At 48.9% G+C, this 24344-nt stretch overlaps 5 protein-coding genes across 5 annotated transcripts; 1 reads left to right on the top strand and 4 right to left on the bottom strand.

The window, feature by feature from the left end:
• Positions 1-5088: 5088 nt before the first annotated feature.
• On the bottom strand, positions 5089-6111 carry EI90DRAFT_3086753 (uncharacterized protein). Its single transcript, XM_039062205.1, has one exon. The coding sequence runs from the start codon at positions 6009-6011 to the stop codon at positions 5493-5495; it is 519 nt and encodes a 172-aa protein (XP_038909107.1). The 5' UTR covers positions 6012-6111; the 3' UTR covers positions 5089-5492.
• Positions 6112-6262: 151 nt separating this feature from the next.
• On the bottom strand, positions 6263-8172 carry EI90DRAFT_3086752 (uncharacterized protein). Its single transcript, XM_039062204.1, has one exon. The coding sequence runs from the start codon at positions 8000-8002 to the stop codon at positions 6452-6454; it is 1551 nt and encodes a 516-aa protein (XP_038909106.1). The 5' UTR covers positions 8003-8172; the 3' UTR covers positions 6263-6451.
• Positions 8173-10217: 2045 nt separating this feature from the next.
• EI90DRAFT_287665 (uncharacterized protein) lies at positions 10218-12040 on the top strand. Its single transcript, XM_039053886.1, has 4 exons — positions 10218-10286; positions 10519-10609; positions 10667-10714; positions 11061-12040. The coding sequence occupies exons 2-4, from the start codon at positions 10545-10547 to the stop codon at positions 11602-11604; spliced, it is 657 nt and encodes a 218-aa protein (XP_038909105.1). The 5' UTR covers positions 10218-10286; positions 10519-10544; the 3' UTR covers positions 11605-12040.
• A 1149-nt stretch (positions 12041-13189) lies between these two features.
• EI90DRAFT_3021635 (uncharacterized protein) lies at positions 13190-17286 on the bottom strand (the record flags this gene model as incomplete). Its single annotated transcript, XM_039057683.1, has 4 exons — positions 13190-16675; positions 16738-16888; positions 16942-17081; positions 17137-17286. The coding sequence occupies 4 exons, from the start codon at positions 17284-17286 to the stop codon at positions 13190-13192; spliced, it is 3927 nt and encodes a 1308-aa protein (XP_038909104.1).
• A 2741-nt stretch (positions 17287-20027) lies between these two features.
• Positions 20028-24223, bottom strand: EI90DRAFT_287362 (uncharacterized protein). The gene is made up of 6 exons (XM_039053865.1): positions 24096-24223; positions 23900-24039; positions 23819-23847; positions 23697-23729; positions 22048-23634; positions 20028-21993 (listed from the first exon to the last, which is right to left on the bottom strand). Exons 2-6 carry the CDS (start codon positions 23949-23951, stop codon positions 20479-20481), a joined length of 3216 nt encoding a protein of 1071 aa, XP_038909103.1. The 5' UTR covers positions 23952-24039; positions 24096-24223; the 3' UTR covers positions 20028-20478.
• Positions 24224-24344: the final 121 nt, after the last annotated feature.

Below are 24344 nucleotides of genomic sequence, written 5' to 3'. Positions count from 1 at the left end.
GCGTGCACGGGATAGCGTGGGAACTTTCTGAGCGAGCAGCTCGCCCAGAATGTTCCCACGGGTCACAGCCACAGTTCTGGGCAAGCAACTCGCCCAGAACGTTCCCACGCTTGGCACTGCCACCTGGATGTTCCCTCTGGGTCACACTACACAACTCTAAGAGCTGTATAGTTGTGGGCATGTGACCCATTCCTTTATATAGCAACCATGCGGGGAGATGAGACCTTTACCCTTCTTCTCATCTCATGCCCCGCATAGGCAAGTGTATATATTCCCTTTCTTTTACTATACATCTCATGCCCCGCATAGTGTGAGGACAGGCCAGATGGGGGTTGAGGTCAGGGAGCCTCCGAGTCCGAGGCCGAGCCCTGACAAAGTGGTGAAGACATCGGCACCGTGTTCTCATTGATTTCCCGTTTGTCTATGACTGTGCGGATGCGGACTTCTCCATTGGGTCCAGGTTTCTTCTTGAGTACTAACAACGGCATTCCATTAGTGCCATTATAGTAGACCCAACAACTGGATTTCAGCATTACATCACACTTCTTCTCCCATAGCGGTCTCAGTGGTTCCAGGCACATTGCTCGGCGGAATCTATAGATCTTCTTATCATCCTTGAGTGGGATTCGGTGATTGATATCTCATAAAGGAGGCAGTGGGGTTTCATCAAATGCTTTACAGAGGTGTATTGCTTCGTTCCTCAACATCTCTCATAACTTTTCCAAATCTTGGCTAATTATCGCTGATCTCACGGAAGGAATCACCACGGAGTCTTCTTTCTTTAGGGATAGTGGGTTTTCAGATCTGACATGTAGGCGTGGCAGGTTCAGGCCTAACAGCACTGAATGTTGATATAGGAATGGAGTGCCTAAGATCACATCATAGTCATGAATGTTCATGATGTCAAATCGTTTCTTACAATCAATGTCCTTGTACTTGAAGTCTACAATTGCTTTGAGTTGGACGTTCACTCTAGATCCTGTGACTGCAAGTTGTACTGGAAGGACCGTAGATAGTTTCGTACTCAGGATCTTCAGTTGGTCCACACAAGTGGTGGATATAAAGTCAGCTAGTGATCTGGAGTCCACTAACGTTCTACAGATACTACCATTAATGTGGGTTTTTATAACCATCCCTTTCGGTAGGATTTGCATGATGTCTTTAGGGATGGCTGTTGTACGCTCCAGGCTATTGGTCAGTTTCGTGCCCTCCTTTCGGAGTTTATCCCCTCTAGACTTGGCAACGTTGGCTTTGATATAAGCCGTTCTAGGAATTGAAGCGCTAGCGCTTAAGGCATATATGTGTTGAGTGAGCTCATCTTCAATCATGTCCTCTAGGTTTCTGATGTTTACTGCATGAGCACTTACACTAGGATTCTCTTTAGACACAGGGCAGTCTTTCACCAGGTGGCCTGACTGTTTACAGTTGAAGCATAAGCCTTTAGCCCGTAGCTCCTCGCTTTCTTCCTTGGACAGTCTAGTCCATGAAGATCTGGGTTATGCCCTCCATTCTTTTTGTCGGGATCCTTTCCTTTCTTATCATCAATCTGTTTGTCAGCTCTATCCTGATTTTCGCTGTGTTTCTTTTGTCCTTTCACGCTTTCAGGAACCTGCTTACCCTTCTCGCGCTCATTCTGGCGATTCTGGGTTCGTTTACGACTTTCCTCATATTTGACCATCTTCTTTGAACGCTCTGCATTCATGGTGATAACCTTTAACTCATCTATTGAACCAGTGTCAGGACTAAACCCATAGTCCAACAGTTTGATACGGTAATATTGGTCTAGGCCATTGAACACCCTTTGTACAAATTGACGATCCGTAATGTCATCTATCCTTTTTCTAATGCGATCCATGTCCCGTACGTATTCCTGGACAGTTGAGTTCCGTTGTGTCCAACGTTCAAAACGGTCACGTTGTATCTGTCTGAATTCTGGGGGAAAGCACTCGTCAAATAGTGCTTTAACAGCTGTGGTCAAGTTCCAGTCTTGTGGTCTTAATGCAATGGCCGATACATACCAAGATGCGGCTTTGCCACTTAGCATGTTTTGAAGATGCTTCACTTCATCCCTTTTCCGAACTTTGTTCAACTCAAAGTAGGTCTTCATTCCAGCAAACCAGACTTCGAATTTATTGTAGTTTGCGTCACCATTGTATGGTTCTGGACCTTTGACTTTTACTTGCGAACTCGTATGTTTTTCCTTTTTGAGTAAAGTTAATAGGAGACTGAGCTCGTTCCTTGAGCCCATCCTGTTCAGTTTCCCTAGTTTTAGTAGGTCCGAGTCATCAGTGTGGATGGTACTAGTTCTCTTTGATGAATTTGATGATGAGGAGCCGTCATTGCTGCTGTCATCGGAAGGGTCCAATGGAGTCAAGTGTTTCGCTAGGAATGATGACAGAGGTACAAACATTGAAGCTTTGGGTACCTTCATTGTCACATGGTTCTGTACCATAGATTCAGTCTTGGATTTCCTTTCCTGCTCCTTGGGTGTCATTGATTCCCATCTCGCAGCTTTATGTCTAGCTAGCCTACGAGATGCCAATGCATTAACAGTGGTCTCTGTGCTAGATCTCTCTTGTAGAATCCTCCGGGTCTGTATCTTCAGTTCATCAGACTCGCTATTGTTATCCAATTCTGTACTACTTTGTGGTCTGGCAATCAGGGTGGGTGATACTGAAACAGTTTCATGCTCTTTACCCTTCTTGGTAGAGGTGGAAGCTTCTGTGGCTTTAGTCTTTGTAGCTGAATACAGTTGTGCGCCACCTTCATCTGAAAGTGTATCTGTCCATAGGTCCAGCATTTGTGGTTTAGATTCATGCTTCACAACAAGTTCTCTGAAACATAAGATCTTATTGAGTGCATGGTCTGGCATTGACAGTATATCAGATAGTGAGAGAGATTTCTTGTCAAACTCCGCGTATGAGTTCAGGTAAGACAAGGGATCTAGGGGGGCAATAGGGGTCTCTGGTGACAACTGTCGTTCTGTACTTAGGTCTTGTTCACTAACTATAGACATATCATCCTCTACCTGCAGGGAGAGAAAATTGACTTCCGCATAGTGGGCATCCTCTACCATAATATGGGAGGGAATAATCTCATCTGCCTCGTGGGCATCCTCTACCAATGTATGGGAGGGAATTACAGGGCTAGTCCCCAGAGCGGTATGTTCTTCGCTCTCTGAATCTGAAGAATCACTCACTGGATCTATGACTTGTTCGTCATTCTCTTCGGTCTGTCTGGCACCTAGCATGCTTCCCGGCATCGTAGCTAGGTCACCTTGTTCGTTTTCTGTCTCAAGAGTAAGCTTGACAGCATCTGTCAATGAACTCCCAGTGTGTACAAGTTGTTCATCAGTCATCATTGGCTCAGGAGCCAATGTGTCTACTGAGAAGGAACGGTCACGACGACTCACCATGGGTACGTAACCCTTTCCACTTCTCAGTCTCATCATCTTTAGCTGCAGCTAGGTTGTGTTGTATGTGGAGGTAAGGGTAAACTTGAGGTGGCCGGCCTCAAGCTTTGAACTCGGCGTTAAAGGTTAGATCAAGGTAATCTTAAGTCTATATATCCGATCATTTGACTAACACCAGTTCTTAGATACGAGTAGCCAGTCCTCGCAGGAGGGCGAATGTAAGCGGTGTGCTTACATAAGTAGTCTGATGGATATATGTACCCGTCCAAGTTTTGTTAGTTAGACAGAACCTCTTGTATTTACCCCGTAAATCAAGCCCTTTTGGACCTGTGACTCTCTCAGTGACCTAGTGAGTTCGTTAATCCTTAAGGACTTAGCCATCGGCGACAGCCGATCTTGAGGTTCCTCACAGACAGGCCTAATGTAACAGAACTCACTCAACCGTCTCCAGAGATATCCCCTTGGCACTTACAGGAAAGCCTGGCTGAATCCCCGCACTGCCTACTAGTGGAGTCGCGAGCTAACTTCAACACAATGGACGTTACGTGAGGCAATCCAAGTCATCAGGCACATATATATAGGACTAACATTAATACGAGGGATAGTAGTACGGCGATGGAAACATGTTAAGTAGCTCCCTGACAAGTCGTTAACATGTTGTCGGAAACAACAAAGTTCCAAAGGCAGATTAGGAACAACTTGGGAGGAGAAAGTTTTCAAGTTGATCCCACATGTATCTGCGTCAAGCGAGCAGGCCATTTTTTTGACATACAACCCCTCCTGAACGTCCACTGTCAACTTCCTAAGGAACATGGTGTGCCACCACCAAGCGCAGGTCCGTGGTGAACCACTTGAACTTGGCGGAAGGAAACATTTCATGACGGAGCAGCTTGGGTGGGCCGGAGCATACGGAGGCAACTGGCTTCGTGTAAGCATACAAATGGGCTGGAGTGCCGCACAATCGAGAGGTGAAGAATAAACATGGGGAAGCCTCGGGAAGATCCATAATCATCATGGAGATGCGCCGAGCATGTAGACAGGACGCTACTTATATATACACGGATAGAGATTTCCTTAAGAGACACAGGCGGGCTTTGTGGGGCTCAATTAATAATGCAATGAGGAAGGGGTTCAACGGCACGAGGCTCGTGTAGTGGGAATATTGCGAGGATTATTGGAGATTGAGATAGTACAGTAGAGCGTCCCCATTCGGGAACAAAACAGTTTGCCCCCCGAGTTGCGAAGTCCGATAAACCCTGGGTCGAAATTCAAAGGGGTTTCCTCTGGCTCGCTCTGATTAGGGATGGGAAGTGAACAGAGGAATTTAGTGGAGTTGGTTTCCCCTCTTAAACGGGGACTTTTCATTTTATTATTTATTTATTGTTCGCATGGTTGTAAAGCTAGCCATGAGTCGAAATACCAAGGTCGTCGCCAGTGGGTGGGATTCCGATACCCTTGCTATAGAGTGAGTGACTCAAAGCACCTGTTGGATCCGTAGCCACAATAGATTAAAGCAATGTCAGTGATGATAGGAAGTCATCGAAGAGGAAAGGGGAAATGATTCGAAAGTTCAATTTGGACGAAATTTCCCTTCGATTCCCGAACATGAAAAGTTCGGATTTCAGGTACAGCACAAGTCACAAGAGGACCTCAATTTGCAATCATTGAAAGCACTCCAATAAAGGCTGGTATCCCAACATCTGTTAGCTAGAATGCCGGTAACAAAGAATGAGTGCACGACTCCTCATCGGGCTATACATACAAACAAAAATTAGGACTGGAACCACACCACCGTAGATCCCAGTTGGCTTTTAACATGCGCGGATAACTACTGTCGGGGAGCCTGGATCAAGCTCAACATCTATCAGCAATGTCAGGCACCAGCACTGCGCCCAAGCCGCCTCAACTGACAATAAGGTGGAGTGATCAAATGGCTGCCACGGGGAAGATACGAGGAACGGGAGCACGGTAATCAACACATGCTAGAAGTTCCATGACATGTTGCTGCAAGGTATCATGCAAAGACAATAAAGTTCCGAAGACGGGTTCGAAGGGAGAACGAAAGGAGGGATCTTCCACATCACCAAGTCCAAAAAAGTCCAAAAATCCCGACTAGATTTTTGCTGCCAGGAATGGCTATAAGTTGGTCGCACACATACCCGTATCGGACAAATGTTGAACGCGAGCCATGGGTTTCGACATTTGGATCCCACAAACGATCCACTGCGCGGAGCTCGATCTCATAGGTAACATTACTACAATTGTACGGGCATCCCTGAGATTTAGGATCTAGCGTTGGCCTGACAGGCGCAGGTCCGTACCACACATTTGTTGAAAGAAAGGACACTTCGCAAGGCAACATGGTGGGGGCAAGCGATTTATTTAGTGCTACGAAACGCCAGAAGCGGCAGACCCCTGATATCAGCCGAGCTGTAGGGCAACCGTCATGAGAATATAGCTTGTCTCGATCACCTTGATCCAATGTAACGAAGATTTCCCGTATGAGTTCCATAGGCAAATCATTGATATGGGAGTTTTTGAGGTCCTCTTGGGTCTCATCCTCCGAGTGTGTTAAGACTGCTTGGTGATTGGAATCCATGAGGAGAGCGTTGCGAGACGATCACACTTCAAGCTATGGAGTCCACTGAAGCAGAGTCGGGGCGGATAGATACGAAAAATGACAAGCGCGAACTGGCGCGAGAACTGAGAAACAACGGAATTTCCCGACCCTAATTCGAAGCGTTGGATATTCTCCCTTCTGCATCGGAGGAATGTTGAGCGTGGGCCATCTGTTCTTATCGACACACACAAATCCCGCTGTCCACTGCGTAGAGTCCAATTTCACAAATAACATGATTACGATTAGACAGGTATAGAATTCATCCTGCCAAGTGCAGATCTAGTGTGGATATTTTACATTTGGCGAGAGAGAAATGAAAGATTTCGTGAGGGAAATAACTGGCTCCGTGCAAGCATAGGGGCGTTACGGGCAAAGCAAGATGCGACCCATGGGGCTTGGAGCACTTTGCCATCAAGATGTTAAGAATAAACGATCACTCTGCTCGGAAATGCCTTTGGGAGATCCTCAGTGATCATGAGCGTACTCCGAGTGTGCGGATCAGACTCTACCGTTCCGACACGGATGAAGATTTCGACCTTTAAGAGACACGGACGAGTCATAAGGAGCTCAGTGATGCACTGAGAGAGGCGTTCAATGGCCTGGGGCTCGTGTAGTAGGGAAATCGAAAGGAACATGTTCCGGAGATTGGGACAGTGGGTTTCTGAAGGCGGCTGGGCATTTGAGTGTAGTGGCTCAGAGGTCGAGGTCGACAGCAGAAACTCCAGAATTTCGATATGGCCGCCTTGCCTGATTGGGATCGACAAGCGTTCCAGCATGGAGCAATGAACAAGGCACCTCTGTTTGAAGAATTCTGAACTTTGGATCATCCCGATTTTTAAGGAGATGAGACCCCTCAGAATGCCCTTCCAATGATACCATGCCAAACCCACGCCATCGGACCAGGATAGGTCTGGATGTAGCACCTGTGATAAAAGGCATTCAAGGTGCTTGAGGCGTGGAGCCATCTTGCATGGCAACTTGCCTTGGCCGGGGATGACCAGACTTTCAAGCTGTGGCAATGAAGCGGGGAATATGTGTGATAGGTTTACACTAGGGGAATACATAACAGCGTAATCGAGAGCCTTGAGATGGTCGACGTTACGCAGGAGACCCGCTGCCGCACTATCGGTGTACACGAATAGCGACAGATGCTCGATCTCGGAATCCGACGTGAAAACGGGAAGGGTTTCATGTGAGGCGTGAAGACTGAGATAGCGAATGCGCTTCGGTAAGCGCAAGTCCACAGATTGGGACTGGGTAGACCTGGTCAACGACCCCAAGACTATCTCAACATACTCTAGCGATCGAAATTCGCTCGGGAAAGGGATCCACTCGTTCGGTAGGTTGAAATCAGAGTCCTTAAGGTAGAAGGAACCGCAACGACAAAGATGTGGCCTTGCGATCTCTTTGACACGTTGACGAAACTCCTTAGTGGACGTTTTGTCAAAGACCAGCCTAAGTGCCAAACGTACGCTCTTAGATCTCCCTAAGTATTCCGAAAACCATCGCAATTTCTCCTCCACACCCTCACTCCTGGGGCCAAGTCGGATTTTTGCCCATAGACGAGGCTCGTTGAATGCTACGAAACGCCAGAAACGGCACACACTCGAAACCAATCGAGCAGCGTGACAGCCGTCGGACTCTGAGCGGATTTTGTTCACCGCTTCACTGTGCGCGACCTCGACGAATATCTCGCGTACGATATCGATAGGGAGATCATTGACCCGGAAATATTCAAGAGGTGAGCTGACCCCGTCGGCATGGCGCTCAGGTTCCATAGGAAAAACAGAGCAATGCTGTAAGGAAAGGTAGTCTAAGTCAGGCTTCCATTTCGAGGGGGTAGGAGTTGCACCTGACAATATAGCAGATTTGGGGGAAACTACGAGCAGGGCCGTAACCTGCTGTGATGAGAGTGCCCACCGGTTCAGGTTATATGTACGAGAATCGCTGGAAGAAAGGGGCATCGACATGCATCCTGGAGCACAGGCTGGGATCTATATAATGATACGCAGGCGCAGAAGCCGAAGTCCTGCCTGCTGGACTCGCGCACGCGAGTTGATCATGGCGGATCAATTCACAGCACTAAGTCCGCACGTGACTACAAAAACGTCCTGCATGTCGAAATTGTGGTGAAACACTCTCCTTCCTATCTCACGGCCCCGATTGAGGGAACAAAGGTGCAGACTGCGAAGTCTGAGGCAAATTGGTTCATCCTGAAATGCCAATTTGCCATAATACCTTGTATTGTTGTCACCCCGACCATGTGTCCGATGTGACCGGTTTCAGCAGAAAACGAATCATTGCGGGCGGTTCATATGGAAGCTCGAATTCTGCTCACTAACATACGCCCAACGCGTCAAGGAGCCCGTTTGCGAGGTCAGCCCGACGTCCGCGTTATCGGTCCCATGGCGGCGACGACTGCGATGAGGTGTCGAACTTCGTGGTGAGATAACCTTCGTAGGGAACAAGCATATATACATCTGGCCACCAACCGACACTGCGCATCGAATTGACTCTCAAGTTCGAACAGGAAAACTCTAGACATAGGATCAAGAAGGTGCATCAGGATCTGAATCAAGTCAAACCCTGGCATCGTTGCCAAGCCCAAGGACCCTCTCTATTCGGCATGGTGATCCAAATCCGGTGTCATCTCGGTTTTGGCTGTTATTTTCGATCCTCACTGCCACAGATATCGATTCTCGGCGAAAGAGACCGATCAAGAAGTGGTAGGGTTTGGGACCAGACTACTAGTAGATGGAATCAGGGACCCCAACGGTGAGACATGGAGGGGGACGTTGGTGCGGTCTGGCCACTATAACAGCTGTAACTTCTGTTGGTAAACAAGGAGCTTCTAACCAGACGGGTGTAGATCAGAATTCACACCAACATCCCCCTTAGAAAGAATAGCTACTTGGTACGTTCAATCTGCGGCTGGGAGCATGTGGTGGTAGTTGATACTCTCGCCCAAGCGCGGTTGCGGAGGATTGCAGGCTTCAGCGCCTAGCGGGGTGGATCCGGTATTCCTCAGAGGGAATGGCGATCCTGTTGCTAGCGCTAGTGGTGTCACTTTCTACTGTACTCGCGTGTCTTATACTTAGCATGAAACTCATAGCCGTCTGTTTGTTTAGCTTTGGAGTGGGGGGCTTTTGTTCGAAAATAAGGTGGGCCTTTGTTTTTTGAGGCAGTGTGAACACAGCCAGGGACGCGGGTTTGTGGCAAAATCTCGGAACATCTCAAAGAAGATGTGCCCCGAGCCGCCATATCCAGAATAAACAACAACAACAACAACAGCCCCGAGCCGCCTTGTTTCTGACAGCCCAGTATCACTTTGTCCAAAGAAATTAAAGTTGGAGTCAAGCGATTGAGCAGCGTGTGGAAGGAGGCCCGCGAGCTTGTAGGGAACAAAACACTTGATAAGTTGTAGTCATAGGCGCCGAATTCAATCGGACATTGCCGGATGTCCATTGCCAAATTTAGAATTACCTTCAATGTTTCCTCAAAAGACGTTTGCCGGCCTCAAGTTTTTCATCTATTTGGCTGGGTTAGGTGTAAAGTGAATGCGTTCCACTTTGCGTCGTGGTGCCAGACCAGCAACGAGTCAATATATTCCAGGTGACTGTTGCCACTTGCATAGCCCCATGCGCGCGTCCAATCTAAATTAGCTTCTCGGGTACCTTATTGCACTGCTCAAGCCTTTCCGGGCCGTTTCGGCTCAAATGTTTTTACAACATCGCATTTCCGTTCACCAGTCTGGTTTACATAGACTCTAGAGCAGGTTGCGGGTGCATTTGAACCAGCGGAGAAACAACCTGTAAGTACTTGAACTTGAAGTGCGGACCCCCCCATTCAATTGCGGAGCCGATTACGGCAATTAATGAATGTTGTTCCTCGACGGGCACAGCCTCTCTGACCCAAGAATAAACCACGGAAGTAAATTTCAAGTTGACGTTCAAGAAATGGACACGGGGCTTCCATCAAGTTTCCCTTGTCTCTTTCCCCCTCTTTTAAACGCCTAAACGCCAACCCCTCGTTCGCTCTTTTTTTCCCCTGATTTTCGTCCTCCATCCTCGACCTCGAGAACATTTGCATTGGGGGGTCGAAACAATGGCTAAAATCACACTCTTTTCGACTTTGACTACAATTATTTTCCTTTTCGTCGCCAAGATACGAGCCGAATGTATCCTTTACACTCCCAACCTGGGAGTAGGCATCACAGATGGACAACCCTTCCAAGTTTACTGGCTGGGGTGTACTGTAAGTATCAACTCACCTCTCGCGGTCTCATTACTTTCCCTCCCATGATCCCGGTTCTGACTACCACCAACAGCCCCCATATGTTGTTAGCTTGTGGGACCAAGACACCAGCAACATCCTGACGACCTACAGGGGAAGCGGGACCAGCGTCTCCTTGTAAACTTTTCACTTTTTTTTTCTTTGGGCGCTTATGGTTACTGAATAAGAACTTTTTCACAACCCCCGTTGCTAGCACTGTGAATCATGGTGTTGGTGTAAATGTATACGTTACACTATCAGATGGTATTGGCGACAAGATCACTAGTGTCCCATACCTTGTCAAGGTACGTTGACATGTTGCTTCATAGTCAAGAGTCCTCCATTCAATTGCTGTTTTCCAGGCTGCCACGGGAGGTGGCGGATCAACCAGAATCTTGTCATCAAATACCGTATGTTTCCTCCCTCCTTCCCCTTCCTCCTTGAACGCACCTCCAATAATTCGATTTACTAAATTATCCATTTCCTCCCATTGTTCTCCGCCATTCCATAGCTCCTTCCATCGGTTAGTGTTGCTGCTCGTCGCATATGCTCGCCATTTGACTGATATTTGGCCCGCTTTACCATTCATCAGCCGACACAAACGTTTACAAACACATTTACCAACACCTTCACCAACACCTTTACCGACACCTTTACCGATACATTCACAGATACCTTTACCGACACCAATTGGCCTTCCTTCTCATTTCCGACAAACACTGACTGGCTGTCGTCTTACTCCTTCCCCACTGACAGCGCTTACTTGAGCTCTATCCTCAGCCACCTACATTCCCTCCCAACCAATTTTCCCACCAGCAGACCTACGGATGGTGGTTCGTCCAAGAAGAAAACGCCCATCGCTGCGATCGTTGGAGGAGCAGCGGGTGGAGTGGTTGGTTTGGCGCTTATCGCAGGGCTGATCTTCTTCATCGTCAATCAATCCAAGAAACAGCAGCGCGATAATGAAGGACTTATGGGTCAGCCTACAGGTCCAGGTGTGCTCGGTTCGCCGCAGATGTCCCAAACCCCTGGAATGTACGGCGCCACTCCTATGGATCCCAATAATTACAATCAGGGTTATCACCCTCAGGGGATAGTCCCTCCGTCCACTCCCTCTGTCCAAGGGTCATCTCCCTTACCGACGAACAATTTTAATGGAGCGTATAATCCTCAGGCCTACGCTCCAACCCAAGGAGGTTCAGACACACAAACTACCTATACTCAGCCTCAGTCATTTGCTAGCCAACCTCAGCAGCAGTACTACGGTGGCGATCCCTTCCCCAGACCTCCGCAAGTATAGTGGCCTGTGTGACCTGTTTTTTTTTTCTTTTGGTCGTCACCATTCTCTTGCCCTACGCGATGGTCTTGCCGATCGGTGGTTGATTTCTCCTAGATTCTTTTCTATTTTGTCTTCCTTCTTTGCTTGCTTGTTTACCAGTTTCTTCCCTCTTAACCTTCAAGCTGGTGTTTTTGCCTCTTAACTATTTTGTCATTCCTTTTCTGCGCGCCCGCTTCTTTGCTTGTCGCTCGTTTACAATAATCAAAGCCAACTTTATTTTATGTACCCTTCCAATGTCAAAGTCTCGACATTGTTTTCTTACGACGTCGTTTCCTCTTGGACAATGAGACTCTGTTGTGTTACATTATCCCTACATACGCTTACCTAAATCGACGAGCCTCACAAATGACGTTGAATCGGGGAGCATAAGCGAGCTGCGCAAAGGAGGAGGCGTCTGGGTGGTCTTGAACGTCTTTTTCTGCCATATTGTCTCACCCTGCAGCATATATTATGAAGTACGGATAGGAAGCGGCATGATATTCATGCAAGAAAAGAGAAATTGTTTTCATTTTCTGATGCTTATCACTAAGAACATCAAGAGGCGACCTGACTGGTCACCAGGCCAAGTCATCAACATGTTTATGGTGCCGGAGCATATATCGTTTCCAGGATCAGAACCGGTCAGTGTATCTGTCAGCTCTCCCCGCTCTACATTGCACGTACGTGTAGATCTATATCTGGCCTAGGATTGGTGGGGACCGCTACGTGAAAATGTTTCGGGGTACGTATAACAGGTGTTGGGTATGGTATATGATTGGTCCCTAGTCCTTGGGAATCTAGCAGGAGGGTCCATCCATGCGCTGTCATCGTGTCTTCCGGGACCTCTGATACAAGCAACAGAGGAACATGATAAAGCTCATCGTCTTTGGTGTCGGGCCGGTGCTCATAATGTGATTAGCGAAGCTATGGTAATTATCCTTTCGAGATAGTGCTGGAACAGGAATGAATAATGAATGAATGATGTCAAATCCTTGCAAGGCTCGAGCACGATGGCCAAGGTTGCAGGTTAGGCTACCATGATGCGGAGTGATTACACCATACGCCGTGTGAATGATGTTGGATACGTGGTATTTACTGGGGCAGGAGTTTGGTGCTTTCTCCATCCATGCGGAGTGCATCGGGATGCTGACCGAGTCCGAATTTCTGGGCTGATTGGGCCAAATCAGGGATGAATAATGTCAGACGAACGACAATCAGCTGGAGGGCTGAAACCAAATCTGAGATGCATGATGCCGATGAACGGCAACTAGTTGGCGCCAAAATTTTGACAACGTGTGCGATGGGCGGGCCAAACCAGATGCATATGTTGTTGGCTGAGTAATACATAGCACACAGAAAGTAGAAGCGCATTGTTCAATGAAACGTAGCGTATTGGCATGCCAACTGGAGTTCGTGAAAGAGCTACGGAAACAGCGGAGTGATGGTGGCAAAGACATCGGAGGGGTGGCAACTACTGGGGAAACAGTTCGATCCTTTTTTCGTTCACAAGGAGGCCCTCGGGATACCGCCCAACATTGTTGAGTGATATATCAAGATTCCAGAGCGCTCAAGTCAAATCAGGGGGGTACGAGGTCGGATGGACGGCAATTGGCTCGCGCCGGAGTTTGATACCTTCTTCGTTCGATGAGAGCGCGTCGGGATGCCGTCCAAGATTGGTGAGTGATGTTTCGAGATTCCGGAGCGCTCTCGCCAAATCAGAGGTGTATGAAGTCGGATGGACTGCAATGAGCTCGCGCCACAATTTGATGCTTTCTTCAATCGCCTGGAGGGCCTCGGAATACCGTCCGAGCTTGAGCAATGACCAATTAAGATCATGAAGCGCTCGAGCCAAATCGGGGGTGTATGAGGTAGGATGGACGGCAACTAGCTCGCGCCATAGTTGAACGCTCTCTTCGATCACCGGGAGTGACTCAGAATACCGCCCGAGATGATGGAGTGACGAGTTGAGATTCCGGAGAGCTCGAGCCAAATCAGAGCTGTATGAGGTCGGATGAATCGCCACTAGCTCGCGCCAGAGTTTGACGCTTTCCTCGATCATCGGGAGCGCCTCGTACTGTCCGAGCTCGAGCAATGTCCAGTTAAGATGGTGAAGCGCTCGAGCCAAATGCGGGGTGTATGAGGTCGGATGGACGGCAACCAGCTCGTGCCAGAGTTTGACACTTTCTTCGATCACCGGGAGCGCCTCGGAATGCCGCCCGAGATAGTTGAGTGATGCTTCAAGACTCTGGAGTGCTAGAGCCAAATCAGGGGTGTAGGAGGCTGGATGGACAGCAACTAGCTCGCGCCAAAGTGTGATGCTTTCTTCGATCACTGGGAGCGCATCGGAATGCCGTCCAAGATTGGAGAACGATATTCTAAGATTCAGGAGGGCTCGAGCCAGATCAGGGGTGTATGGGGTTGGATGGACGGCAACTAGGTCGCGCCAGAGTTTGATGCTTTCTTCGATCGCTAAGAGCGCCTCGGAATGCCGTCCAAGGTTGGTGAGTGATGCTTCAAGATTCCGGAGTGCTCGAGCCAAATCAGAGTTGAATGAGGTCGAATGGACAGCAATAAGCCCGCGCCAGAATTTGATGCTCTCTTCGATCACCGGGAGCGCTTCGGAATAGCGTCCAAGCTCAAGCAATGACCAGTTAAGATCGTGAAGTGCTCGAGCCAAATCAGGAATGTATGAGGTCGGATGGACGGCAACTAGCTCGCGCCAGAGTTTGACGCTTTCCTCGATCACCGGGAGCGCCTCAGAGTACTGTCCGAGCTCAAGCAATGACCAGTTAAGATCATGAAGTGCTCGAGCCAAATCAGGGATGTATGAGGTCGGGTGGACGGCAACTAGCTCGCGCCAAAGTTTGACACTTTCCCCGATCACCGGGAGCGCTGCGGAATGCCGTCCAAGATAGTTGAGTGATACTTCAAGACTATTGAGTCCTCGAGCCAAATCAGGGGTGTATGAGGTCGGGTGGGCAGCAACCAGCTCGCGCCAGAGTGTGATGCTTTCTTCGATCACTGGGAGCGCCTCGGAATGCCGTCCGAGATTGGTGAGTGATGTTTTAAGACTCACGAGTGATCGAGCCAAATCAGGGGTGTATGAAGTCTGATGGACGGCAACTACCTTGCGGAAGAGTTCGACACTTTCTTCATTCGCAGAGAGTGACTCGGAATGCCATCCAAGGTTGGCAAGCGATGCACCGAGATGTCCAAGTGATCGAGCCAAATAAGTAGTGTAGGAATCAGGGTCCGCGGACACAAGGCAACGACAGAGCTCAACAGAGTCATTTGCCAACTCATATGCTTCCTGCAATCTCAAAAAGAATGCAAGATTACGGCGCACATCTCCAAAAACTTTGACCAGCATCTGAATGACTTCTTTTGAAGTTTGATCTATACCCAACTGAAGGAACATGCGACTGGATAAGAATCGGTTATGAATGCAGTTGATCATCCATACCTTGGCCCACTCGGGGAATGATGATATACTAATATACCCTCCGGTCCTCACGCAGACTTCCACCCAGCGCACTATCTGCTGACCGAGGAATGCGCGAACCGACTCATTGAGCACTTCCAGTGGCTCCTGAACTTGATTGAGGTGATGCGCGATGTACCGACATGCATAATACATCTGTTCCGATAGGATCCCTTTCGGAATAGGTGGTAGCTCAGCCTCGTTCGACAAATCCCCCTCAATCAACCCCAAACCTTTCACAGAGGAAAGATCATTCTTCAGGATTTCGATACAGCATAGAGCTACTTTGGCATTCTCCCTCCTCACATCCACTGCAAAGCGGCGAAGTGTTGGTGATTGTAGACCGACCCGCTCCGTGAGAAAATCGCGGAAGGATTGATGCAGGACACGAATCGGTATGCGAGAATCCCCAACTCCCGAGACAAGCGGAGAGAGTTCTGCTAGCGTATAGCGGACGGGAGACTTCAGGTGCGGTGACAGGACGGCATCCCAAGCCACGATGGATAGCGGCTGTTGCGCGATTAGGATTGCTCCCATCACAATTGGGTAGTCGTGGACAAAATCGTCGTTCCTCCAGTCGCACTTCTCCAGAACTCTTGTATATAGCCTATCCATCTCACCCTCAGCGGGAACCTTCGATCGATTCGCACCAGTATCAAGAAGCTCCTCCAGCATCCTCATAGGAGGACGACTAGTGTTCTGCATATAGCGGAACACAGTACTGATCCAAATGAACAACCCACCTGCTCGTCTCAATATGTCTTGAACCAATTTATCTTCTTCATTGAGTTCGTCTTTCAAATGGGGATGCACATCCTTCAGCTCACGTAGCTGCATACGGATGTAGATATCGCAGTCCTGAACATTGGCATCGTCCGAGAGATTAATGCTGAGCCGATCAATGATGGAATAATTCGAGAGATAGGGGCCAAGAAGGCCAAACTGCCTCGAGGTGACAAGGAATTTGATGTTTGAGGGCAGCTTGGAAACCTGTTCCCAAAGTATTTTGGCAAGGTACTTGAATGCTTGTTCATCGCATTCATCCAAGGCATCAATAATGACCATCCCAGGGCTATCGGAAGGCGCTACCTTCAGACGGAAAGGCTCCGCCACTAATTTCTCGAATTGCATTGGGAAGGAGGCAGTTGCGAGAGTCGGGTCTTTCAGGATGGTGGATATAAGGTAGGAACGATACGTCGGGTCATGCGTTGCGAGCGATCGGGCCATGCCGCTGAACAAATGATCTGGGCGCGATTGCTCTCCAGCTTTGAAGAAGAAACTGAGCAGCAACATCCCTCCTTTGCTGCACTCCTCAGCGATCGAGTGAGCAAGAGATGTCTTGCCGGCGCCGGCCACGGCTGTCACCAGTAAGACACGCTTCTCGCTATTCCCCGTGTTACGACACCAGGACATAATGTCCTCAATCAAACCAGTCCTCGTGCCTTCCAAGCATGCCTGAGTTAAATCGTGATGGGCGACGGCAGGATATCGGAGTTTGTCCAGAACTGAGGAATTCTCGATGACACGATTTAATCGATCTTGATTATTTCCTATTGTCAAGTTCGTCCCCAGCTGCGCGGTTAGGATAATGAGATCAAAGTGGTAACGTAACCGCGAGGGTCAAGCATAATTACCTGAAATAATGCTAAGGCTTCGTCAAGATTTCGTTTCAAATCGCCAATTCTGCCGGGCTTCTTCATATGAGAGAAGAAATTGCGGATGCCTGACCGCCTTTCCATCTTTTCGCGCAGCCTACTGATTTCGGTTTGAATGCGCTGCAGAGCCCTTTGAAACACCTATGTTATTCACGGCGAGAACTAAGAGCAAATGCTACTTACTGATCTAGCTTTCTAATGTTCCCCACCCATGCTCCTTCGCTGGATGCATCATATGAGTCAAGGGCCACCACCACACGAGCCGTGGCGGAGGTGACATATCTCCCAAAAAGCTCCCAGTCCTCCTTGTTCTCCTTAAACTTCTACACATTGCAAACTTTCAACTTCCACCTCAACTCAGTGTAAATCGCTACTTACTTTGACCTCATTCAGGATACCGAGTGCGGCAGCAGCGGTAGCCTGCAAGGGAGGGAGCACCCCTGACGCAGCATTAACAGCAGTGAGAACTGGAACTGCGACGTCGCCTCCCGCCGCAATGATGCCATGAAGCTTTTGCTTCAGCGACATGGCGGATAAATGACGAAACGATGGACGCGAAACTAAGGTGACGATAATTAAGCGAACACTGTGCAGGTCACAGCCATGCGATCGCAACGAAAGACAATTTGTTCCATTATGGAAAGTCCTGCGGCAGATTCCATCCATTCTCGCAGAATCAACTGCTATCTATTCGACTGCATAGATGTATGAACACTATCTTAGAGTTTGTTATATGAGGCTTGCCAGTGGTATGAGATTTAGTAATAGGAATACAAGCGCCTTGAACCCGGGCGAAGGTTGGCCCGTGCAGTGATCAGCGAGTGCTAATGTCGCCGTGTTGGTAACAGGAGCAAACGAGAAGGCGGCGGATGGAAGGAATTGGCATTGCGGCCGAGGCGATTTTAGAATGACGTCCTGAGACCGGCGAATGAAGTTAGATGCATGTTCGCTCCGACATAGACTTCAAATGAGTCGGCTGTAAACGTGGGGCAACCAACGGCACCCGAAAGAGCGCGATCTGAGGAGAAAAGAAGCGAAATGAATCGATGGGCTCGACGCTGCTTGCCACTAATTATTCTGCGTCCGAACTGAATTCCGAGGCAGGACTCCAGCCTCTATGACTTCGCTGAATTTCGACCTTGATGCATGGACACCCACAACTCAATACCCAGATATCTGCTGTCAATGGAATATGATCTGAGGCCCAGCTACCCGGACGAATACACTCAGATCGAACCGTACGGTACTTTATTTATTCCGAAGACCCCTGCCTTGAGACACGCGCGCGCGCGCACTTCCCCCATGGCTCAATCATCCTCAGAGACTAGCTACATCGGTACACCCAGACTTCCGTAAATCCAAGAATCATTCAAATGAGCCTCGGGCTCGTTGATTTACTCAATTTTCTCCGCCTCAGGCAGCTCACATTCGCTCTACATCCTTAGCTTCTCACATTCTTTACACCTACCCGTGTTGCGCGAATAAGAAGAATATTCGTGACGACTGAGAGGCGATGGTCGTACTCGTCGATCCGGACTCACGTCGTTTGGTGCTTATATGAATAAGCATACTAACGTTGCTGAAACTGCTGCGATTTTAGGTACTAATACCTTTCTTGTATTTTAATTTTCTAGGATATGGCCCTGGGGTTTCAGCCAGCTATCAATGGGATGCAACTCAACCAGAATATCATACTATATGCGGCGAGAATACTTTTCGATATATCAGTGGCTTTCTTAGAGATGCAGGAATAAGGCAGTTGAGCCTAGTGTGCATTGAAGAGTTACAATGCCACTGTGACATGACCTTAAGGGTGGACAGGCACCTCCCACTCTTCTCCTTCCTCAAAACTGGTACCCAATCTTCGTTCGCTCTTTTTCCCGATTTCCACCTGGTTCCGGTGGAATCGACGGTTGGAATCACATTCTCTTCGACTTTAATTGCGACTCTTTACTTTCCGTGAACGAGATACACGCGCCAAGTTATCTTTTTGACCTTGGCCTGGAGATGCACCCGTTTTGTGTAACAACTATTTTTTTCTTCCAGATCACCAGCAACAAGCCCGCTTGTGGACCCAAGACGCCAACAATATCCCCACGACCTACAGGGGAATCAGAACCAGCGCTTCCTGTACGCTTGTCGCTTCTCGACGCCCTTGGCTTTCGTTACCTCTGTTTCCAGCATGATGCTGGTTAAATGTGTTTGCCACACTTTCCGATGGCGCTGGTGACAATATCACTAACATTCCTTACACTTTCAAGGCACTGAGTACATTACTTCGTGCTACTAGTCGAGAGTTTTGCATTGCTCTCAAACATTTTTGCTCTCTCTCTGGGGGTCATGGTTCAACTAATCCAGTCCTGGCAACAGATGCGATATGTATCTTCCCTCTATTGTCCTTTCCTTGCAACCAGCTCCCAGATCCGGATATTTGATTTATTAAATCACCCGTCTCCCCTCATGGCTTCGGTCTGGATGTCCATTATCCCGGAGCTCCTTCCAATGGTTAATGATGCTCTCCACGTAGGCCCACTGTTTGACGGGGATTTGGCCCGCTTCATTAGCCGAAAGATACTGAAACGTTTATAGACACCTTGACCGACACATTCACGGATACCTTTGCCAAAGCCTTTACCGGCCTTCCGACAGGTACTAAATGGCGGTCTTCCTACGCAAACACCAACTGGCTGTTTTCTTATGAGTCGTTCCCGTTACTCAACTCATCAGCGGCCTAGGCACACTTCGTCCTTTCCCCACCAGTCGACTTACGAACACCTGGTTGTCCAATGAGGAAAAAAATTATTCATCGCTGCCATCGTTGGGGTGGCGCGGTTGGCCTACCCTCATTGACGGACTCACCTTCTTCATCGTCAACCATTTGAAGCAACAGCAACGCGATAACGAGGGACTTATGGGTCAGCCTACAGGTCCAGGAGTACTGGGGTCGTCGCAGATGTCCCAAACGCCTAGGATGTAGGGTGCCGATCCCAATAATATAGTAGGGCTAGGGGGGTGCTGTGAGGCGTCTGGGGTGAACCCCGGTGAAAGCGGTCTTGGATAAGGCTAAATCAAATGCATATGATGTTAGTTGAGCAATACATAGCACATAAAAAATAAATGCGAATCCTTCAGTGAAACGTAGGACATTGGGAAGATGACGAGAGTTTGAGGAAGAGCTATTGAAACTGCAAAGTGATGTGCTGTGGATGATATCGGGTGGCGGCGGTTACGAGAAGGGCTTCGGAATGGCGCCCGAGTTTATCGAGTGATAGTTTAAAACACCAGAGCTCGGGGTGTATGAGGTCGGACGGTCGGCAACTAGTTCACACCACTTTCTTTAATTTCCAGGGGCGCCTCCGAATCCCGTCCAAGATTGGCGAGTGATTGAGCAAGATCCCGGAGCACTCCAGCCAATTAAGGGTGTATGAGGTTGAATGGATGGCAACTAGCTCATGCCAAAGCTTTACACATTCTTGAATTACCAGGAGCACCCATCCGAGATTTGAAAGTGATAGTGTAAGATCCCCGAGTGCTCCAGCCAAACAAGGCATGTATGAGGTTGGATGGACAACAACTAGCTCACGCCAGAGCTTGACACTTTCTTCGATCTGCCTCCGGATGTCGTCCCTGATTGAAGGATTGAAGAGTGATGTAAAAGGATGCCAGAGGTCCCGAGCCAATTTAGGTATGTGAGGTTGGATGGACAGTAACCAGCCCATGCTAGAGTTTGACACTTTCTTCGTTCACCGAAAGTGCCTCAGAATGCTTTCCAAGGCTGGTGAGTGAGATGTCAAGATCCCCTAGCGCTCGAGCCAAATCAGGGGTGTATGAGGTTGGATGGATGGCAACTAGTTCATGCCAGAGTTTGACACTTTCTTCGATTGCCGGGAGTGACTCAGAATACCGTCCGAGATTGACGAGTGATGAGTTGAGATTCCGGAGCGCTCGAGCCAAATCAGCGCTGTATGAGGTCGGGTGGATGACAACTAGCTCGCGCCAGAGTTTCACGCATTCTTCGATCACCGGGAGCGCCTCGGAATACTGTCTGAGCTCAAGCAATGACCAGTTAAGATCGTGAAGCGCTCGAGCCAAATCCGGGGTGTAAGAGGTCGGATGGAGGGCAACTAGCTCGCACCAGAGTTTGACACTTTCTTGGATCACCAGGAGCGCTTCGGAATGCCGCCCAAGATCGTTGAGTACAACCTGAAGGCTCTTGAGCGCTCGAGCCAAGAAGGGAGTATATGAGGTTGGGTGGATGGTAACTAGCTCGCGCCAGAGTGTGATGCTTTCTTCGATCACTGGGAGCGCCTCCGAATGCCGTCCAAGGTTGGAGAGTGATATGTTAAGATTCATGAGCGCTCGAGCCAAATCAGGGGTGTATGAGGTTGGATGGACGGCAACTAGCTCACGCCAAAGTTTGACGCTTTTTTCACTCACTGAGAGTGCCTCGGAATGCCGTCCAAGGTTGATAAGTGATGCTTCAAGATTTCGGTGCGCTCGAGCTAAATCAGAGGTGTATGAGGTCGGATGGATAGCAATGAGCTCCTGCCACAATTTGATGCTTTCTTCAATAACTAGGAGCGCCTCGGAATATCGTCCGAGCTCGAGCAATGACCAGTTAAGATCATGAAGTGCTCCAGCCAAATAAGGGGTGTATGAGGTTGGATGGATGGCAACTAGCTCACGCCAGAGTTTGACGCTTTCTTCGATCACCGGGAGTGCTACGGAATGCTGTCCGAGATAGTTCAGCGATACTTCAAGACTATTGAGCGCCCCAGCCAAATCAGGGGTGTATGAGGTTGGGTGGGCAGCAACCAGCTCGCGCCAGAGTGTGATACTTTCTTCGATCACTGGGAGCGCCTCGGAATGCCGTCCGAGATCGGAGAGCGATATTTTAAGACTCACGAGCGCTCGAGCCAAATCGGGGGTAAATGAAGTCGGATCGACGGTAACTACCTTGCGGAAGAGTTCGACACTTTCTTCATTCGCAGAGAGTGACTCGGAATGCCGTCCAAGGTTGGCAAGTGATGCACCGAGATGTCCAAGTGATCGAGCCAAATCAGTAGTGTAGGAATCAGGGTCCGCGGACACAAGGCAACGACAGAGCCCAACAGAGTCATTTGCCAACTCATATGCTTCCTGCAATCTCAAAAAGAATGCAAGATTACGGAACACATTGCCAAATACTTTGACCAACATTTGAATGACTCCCTTTGAAGTTTGATCTACACCCAACTGGAACATGCGACTGGGTAAGAATGGGTTATGAATGCTGCTGATAATCCACACCTTGGCCCACTTGGGGAATGATGATATACTAATATACCCTCCGGTCCTCACGCAGACTTCCACCCAGCGCACTATTTGCTGACCAAGAAATGCGCGAACCGACCCATTGAGCACTTCCAGTGGCTTCTGGACTTGTTTGAGGTGATACACGATATACCGACATGCATAATGCAGCTGTTCCGACAGCGTCCCTTCTGCAGTAGGTGGCAGCTCGGCCTTTTCCGACAAACCCTCCTCAATCAACCCCAAACCTTCCACAGAGGAAAGATCCTTATTCATGATATCGATACAGCACAGAGCCACTTTTGCATTCTCCCTCCTCACATCCACTGCAAACCGATGAAGGGTTGGTGATTGTGGTCCGACTCGCTCTGTGAGAAAATCGCGGAAGGATTGATGTAACACACGAATCGGTATGTGAGAATCCCCAACTCCCGAGACGAGCGGAGAAAGGTCTTCTAACGTATAGTGGACAGGAGACTTCAGGTGTGGTGACAGGATCGCATCCCAAGCCGCTACGGATAATGGCTGTTGCACGATTAGGATCGCTCCCATCACAATCGGATAGTCATGCACAAAATCATCGTTCCCCCAATCGCACTTCTCCAAAACTCTCGCATACAGCCTATCCATCTCACCCTCAGCGGGAGCCTTCAATCGGTTCGCACCAGTATCAAGAAGCTCCTGCAGCATCCTCATAGGAGGACGACGGGTGTTCTGCATATAGCGGAACACAGTACTGATCCAAATGAACAACCCACCCGCTCGTCCCAATATGTCTTGGACCAATGTATCCTCATCATTAAGTTCGTCTTTCAAATGGGGATGCACATCCTTCAGCTCAGGTAGCTGGTTACGGATGTAGATATCGCAGTCTCGAACGTTGGTATCATCCGAGAGATCAATGCTGAGATGATCAATGACGGAATGGTTCGAGAGATAAGGACCAAGAAGGCCAAATTGCCTTGAGGTGACAAAGAATTTAATGCTTGGGGGCAACTTGGGAACCTGTTCCCGAAGTATTTTGGCAAGGTATTTGAAAGCTTGTTCCTCACATTCATCCAAGGCATCAATAATGACCGTCCCAGGGCCATCGGAAGGCAATGCCTTCAGGCGGAAAGGCTCCACCACTAATTTCTCGAATTGCATTGGGAAAGAGGCAGTAGCGAGAGTCGGGTCCTCCTGGATGGAGATGAGGTAGAAACGATACGCTGGGTTGTGTGTTGCGAGCGATCGGGCTATTCCGCTGAACAAATGGTCCGGGCGCGATTGCTCCCCGGCTTTGAAGAAGAAACTGAGCAGCAACATCCCTTCTTTGCTGCATTCCTCTGCGATCGAGTGAGCAAGAGATGTCTTGCCGGCGCCAGCCACCGCTGTCATCAGTAGGACGCGCTTCTCACTATTCTCTGTGTTACGATACCAGGCCATAATGTGCTCAATCAAGCCAGTCCTGGTGCCTTCCAAACATGCCTGGGTTGAATCGTGATGGGCGACGGCAGGATATTGGAGCTTATCCAGAACAGAAGAATTCTCGATTGCACGATTTAACCGGTCTTGATAGTTTCCTATTGTCAGGTTCGTCCCCAGCTGCGCGATTGCGATAATGAGTCCAGAGTCGCAATATAACCATAAGGATCAAGCGTAATTACCTGGAATGATGTCAAGGCCTCGTCAAGATCCCTCTTCAAATCGTCAATCCTGCCAAGATTCTTCACATGAGAGAGGAAATTGTGGATGCCGGACCGCCTTTCCATCTTTCCACGCAGCCTACCGATTTCAGTTTGAATGCGCTCCAACGCCCTTTAAAACACATGTTACACGACGACGAGGACCTAGAACAAATACTACTTACTGGTCAAGTTTTGTGATGTTCCCCATCCACGCTCCTTTACTAGACGCATCATATGAGTCGAGGGCCGCCACCACACGGGCCATTGCGTCTACAACATATCTACCGAAACGCTCCCATTCCTCCTTACTCTCTTTGAATTTCTACACATTCCAGACTGTCAACTTTCGTCCCAAACTCGGCGTAAATCGCTACGAACTTTGACCTCATCGAGGATAAGGAGTGCTGCCCCGGTGGCAGCCTGTAAGGGAGGGAGCACACCTGACGCAGAATTGACCGCGGTGAGAACTGGAACAGCCACGTCACCTCCCTGAACAAGGAGATCATGAATCTTTTGCTTTAGCGACATGGTAGCGGGAAAATCGATGGATGGGGAGAGAGATCGGACGCGCGGCTGAGGTGGTGAGGATCAAAGCAAACGCTCTCTAATTCATAGCGATGCGATCGC

Source organism: Cantharellus anzutake, assembly GCF_015039405.1.
Source record: "Cantharellus anzutake strain C23 chromosome Unknown EI90scaffold_120, whole genome shotgun sequence".
Taxonomy (NCBI): Eukaryota; Fungi; Basidiomycota; class Agaricomycetes; order Cantharellales; family Hydnaceae; genus Cantharellus; species Cantharellus anzutake.
This window is presented reverse-complemented; position numbering and strand designations above follow the sequence as displayed.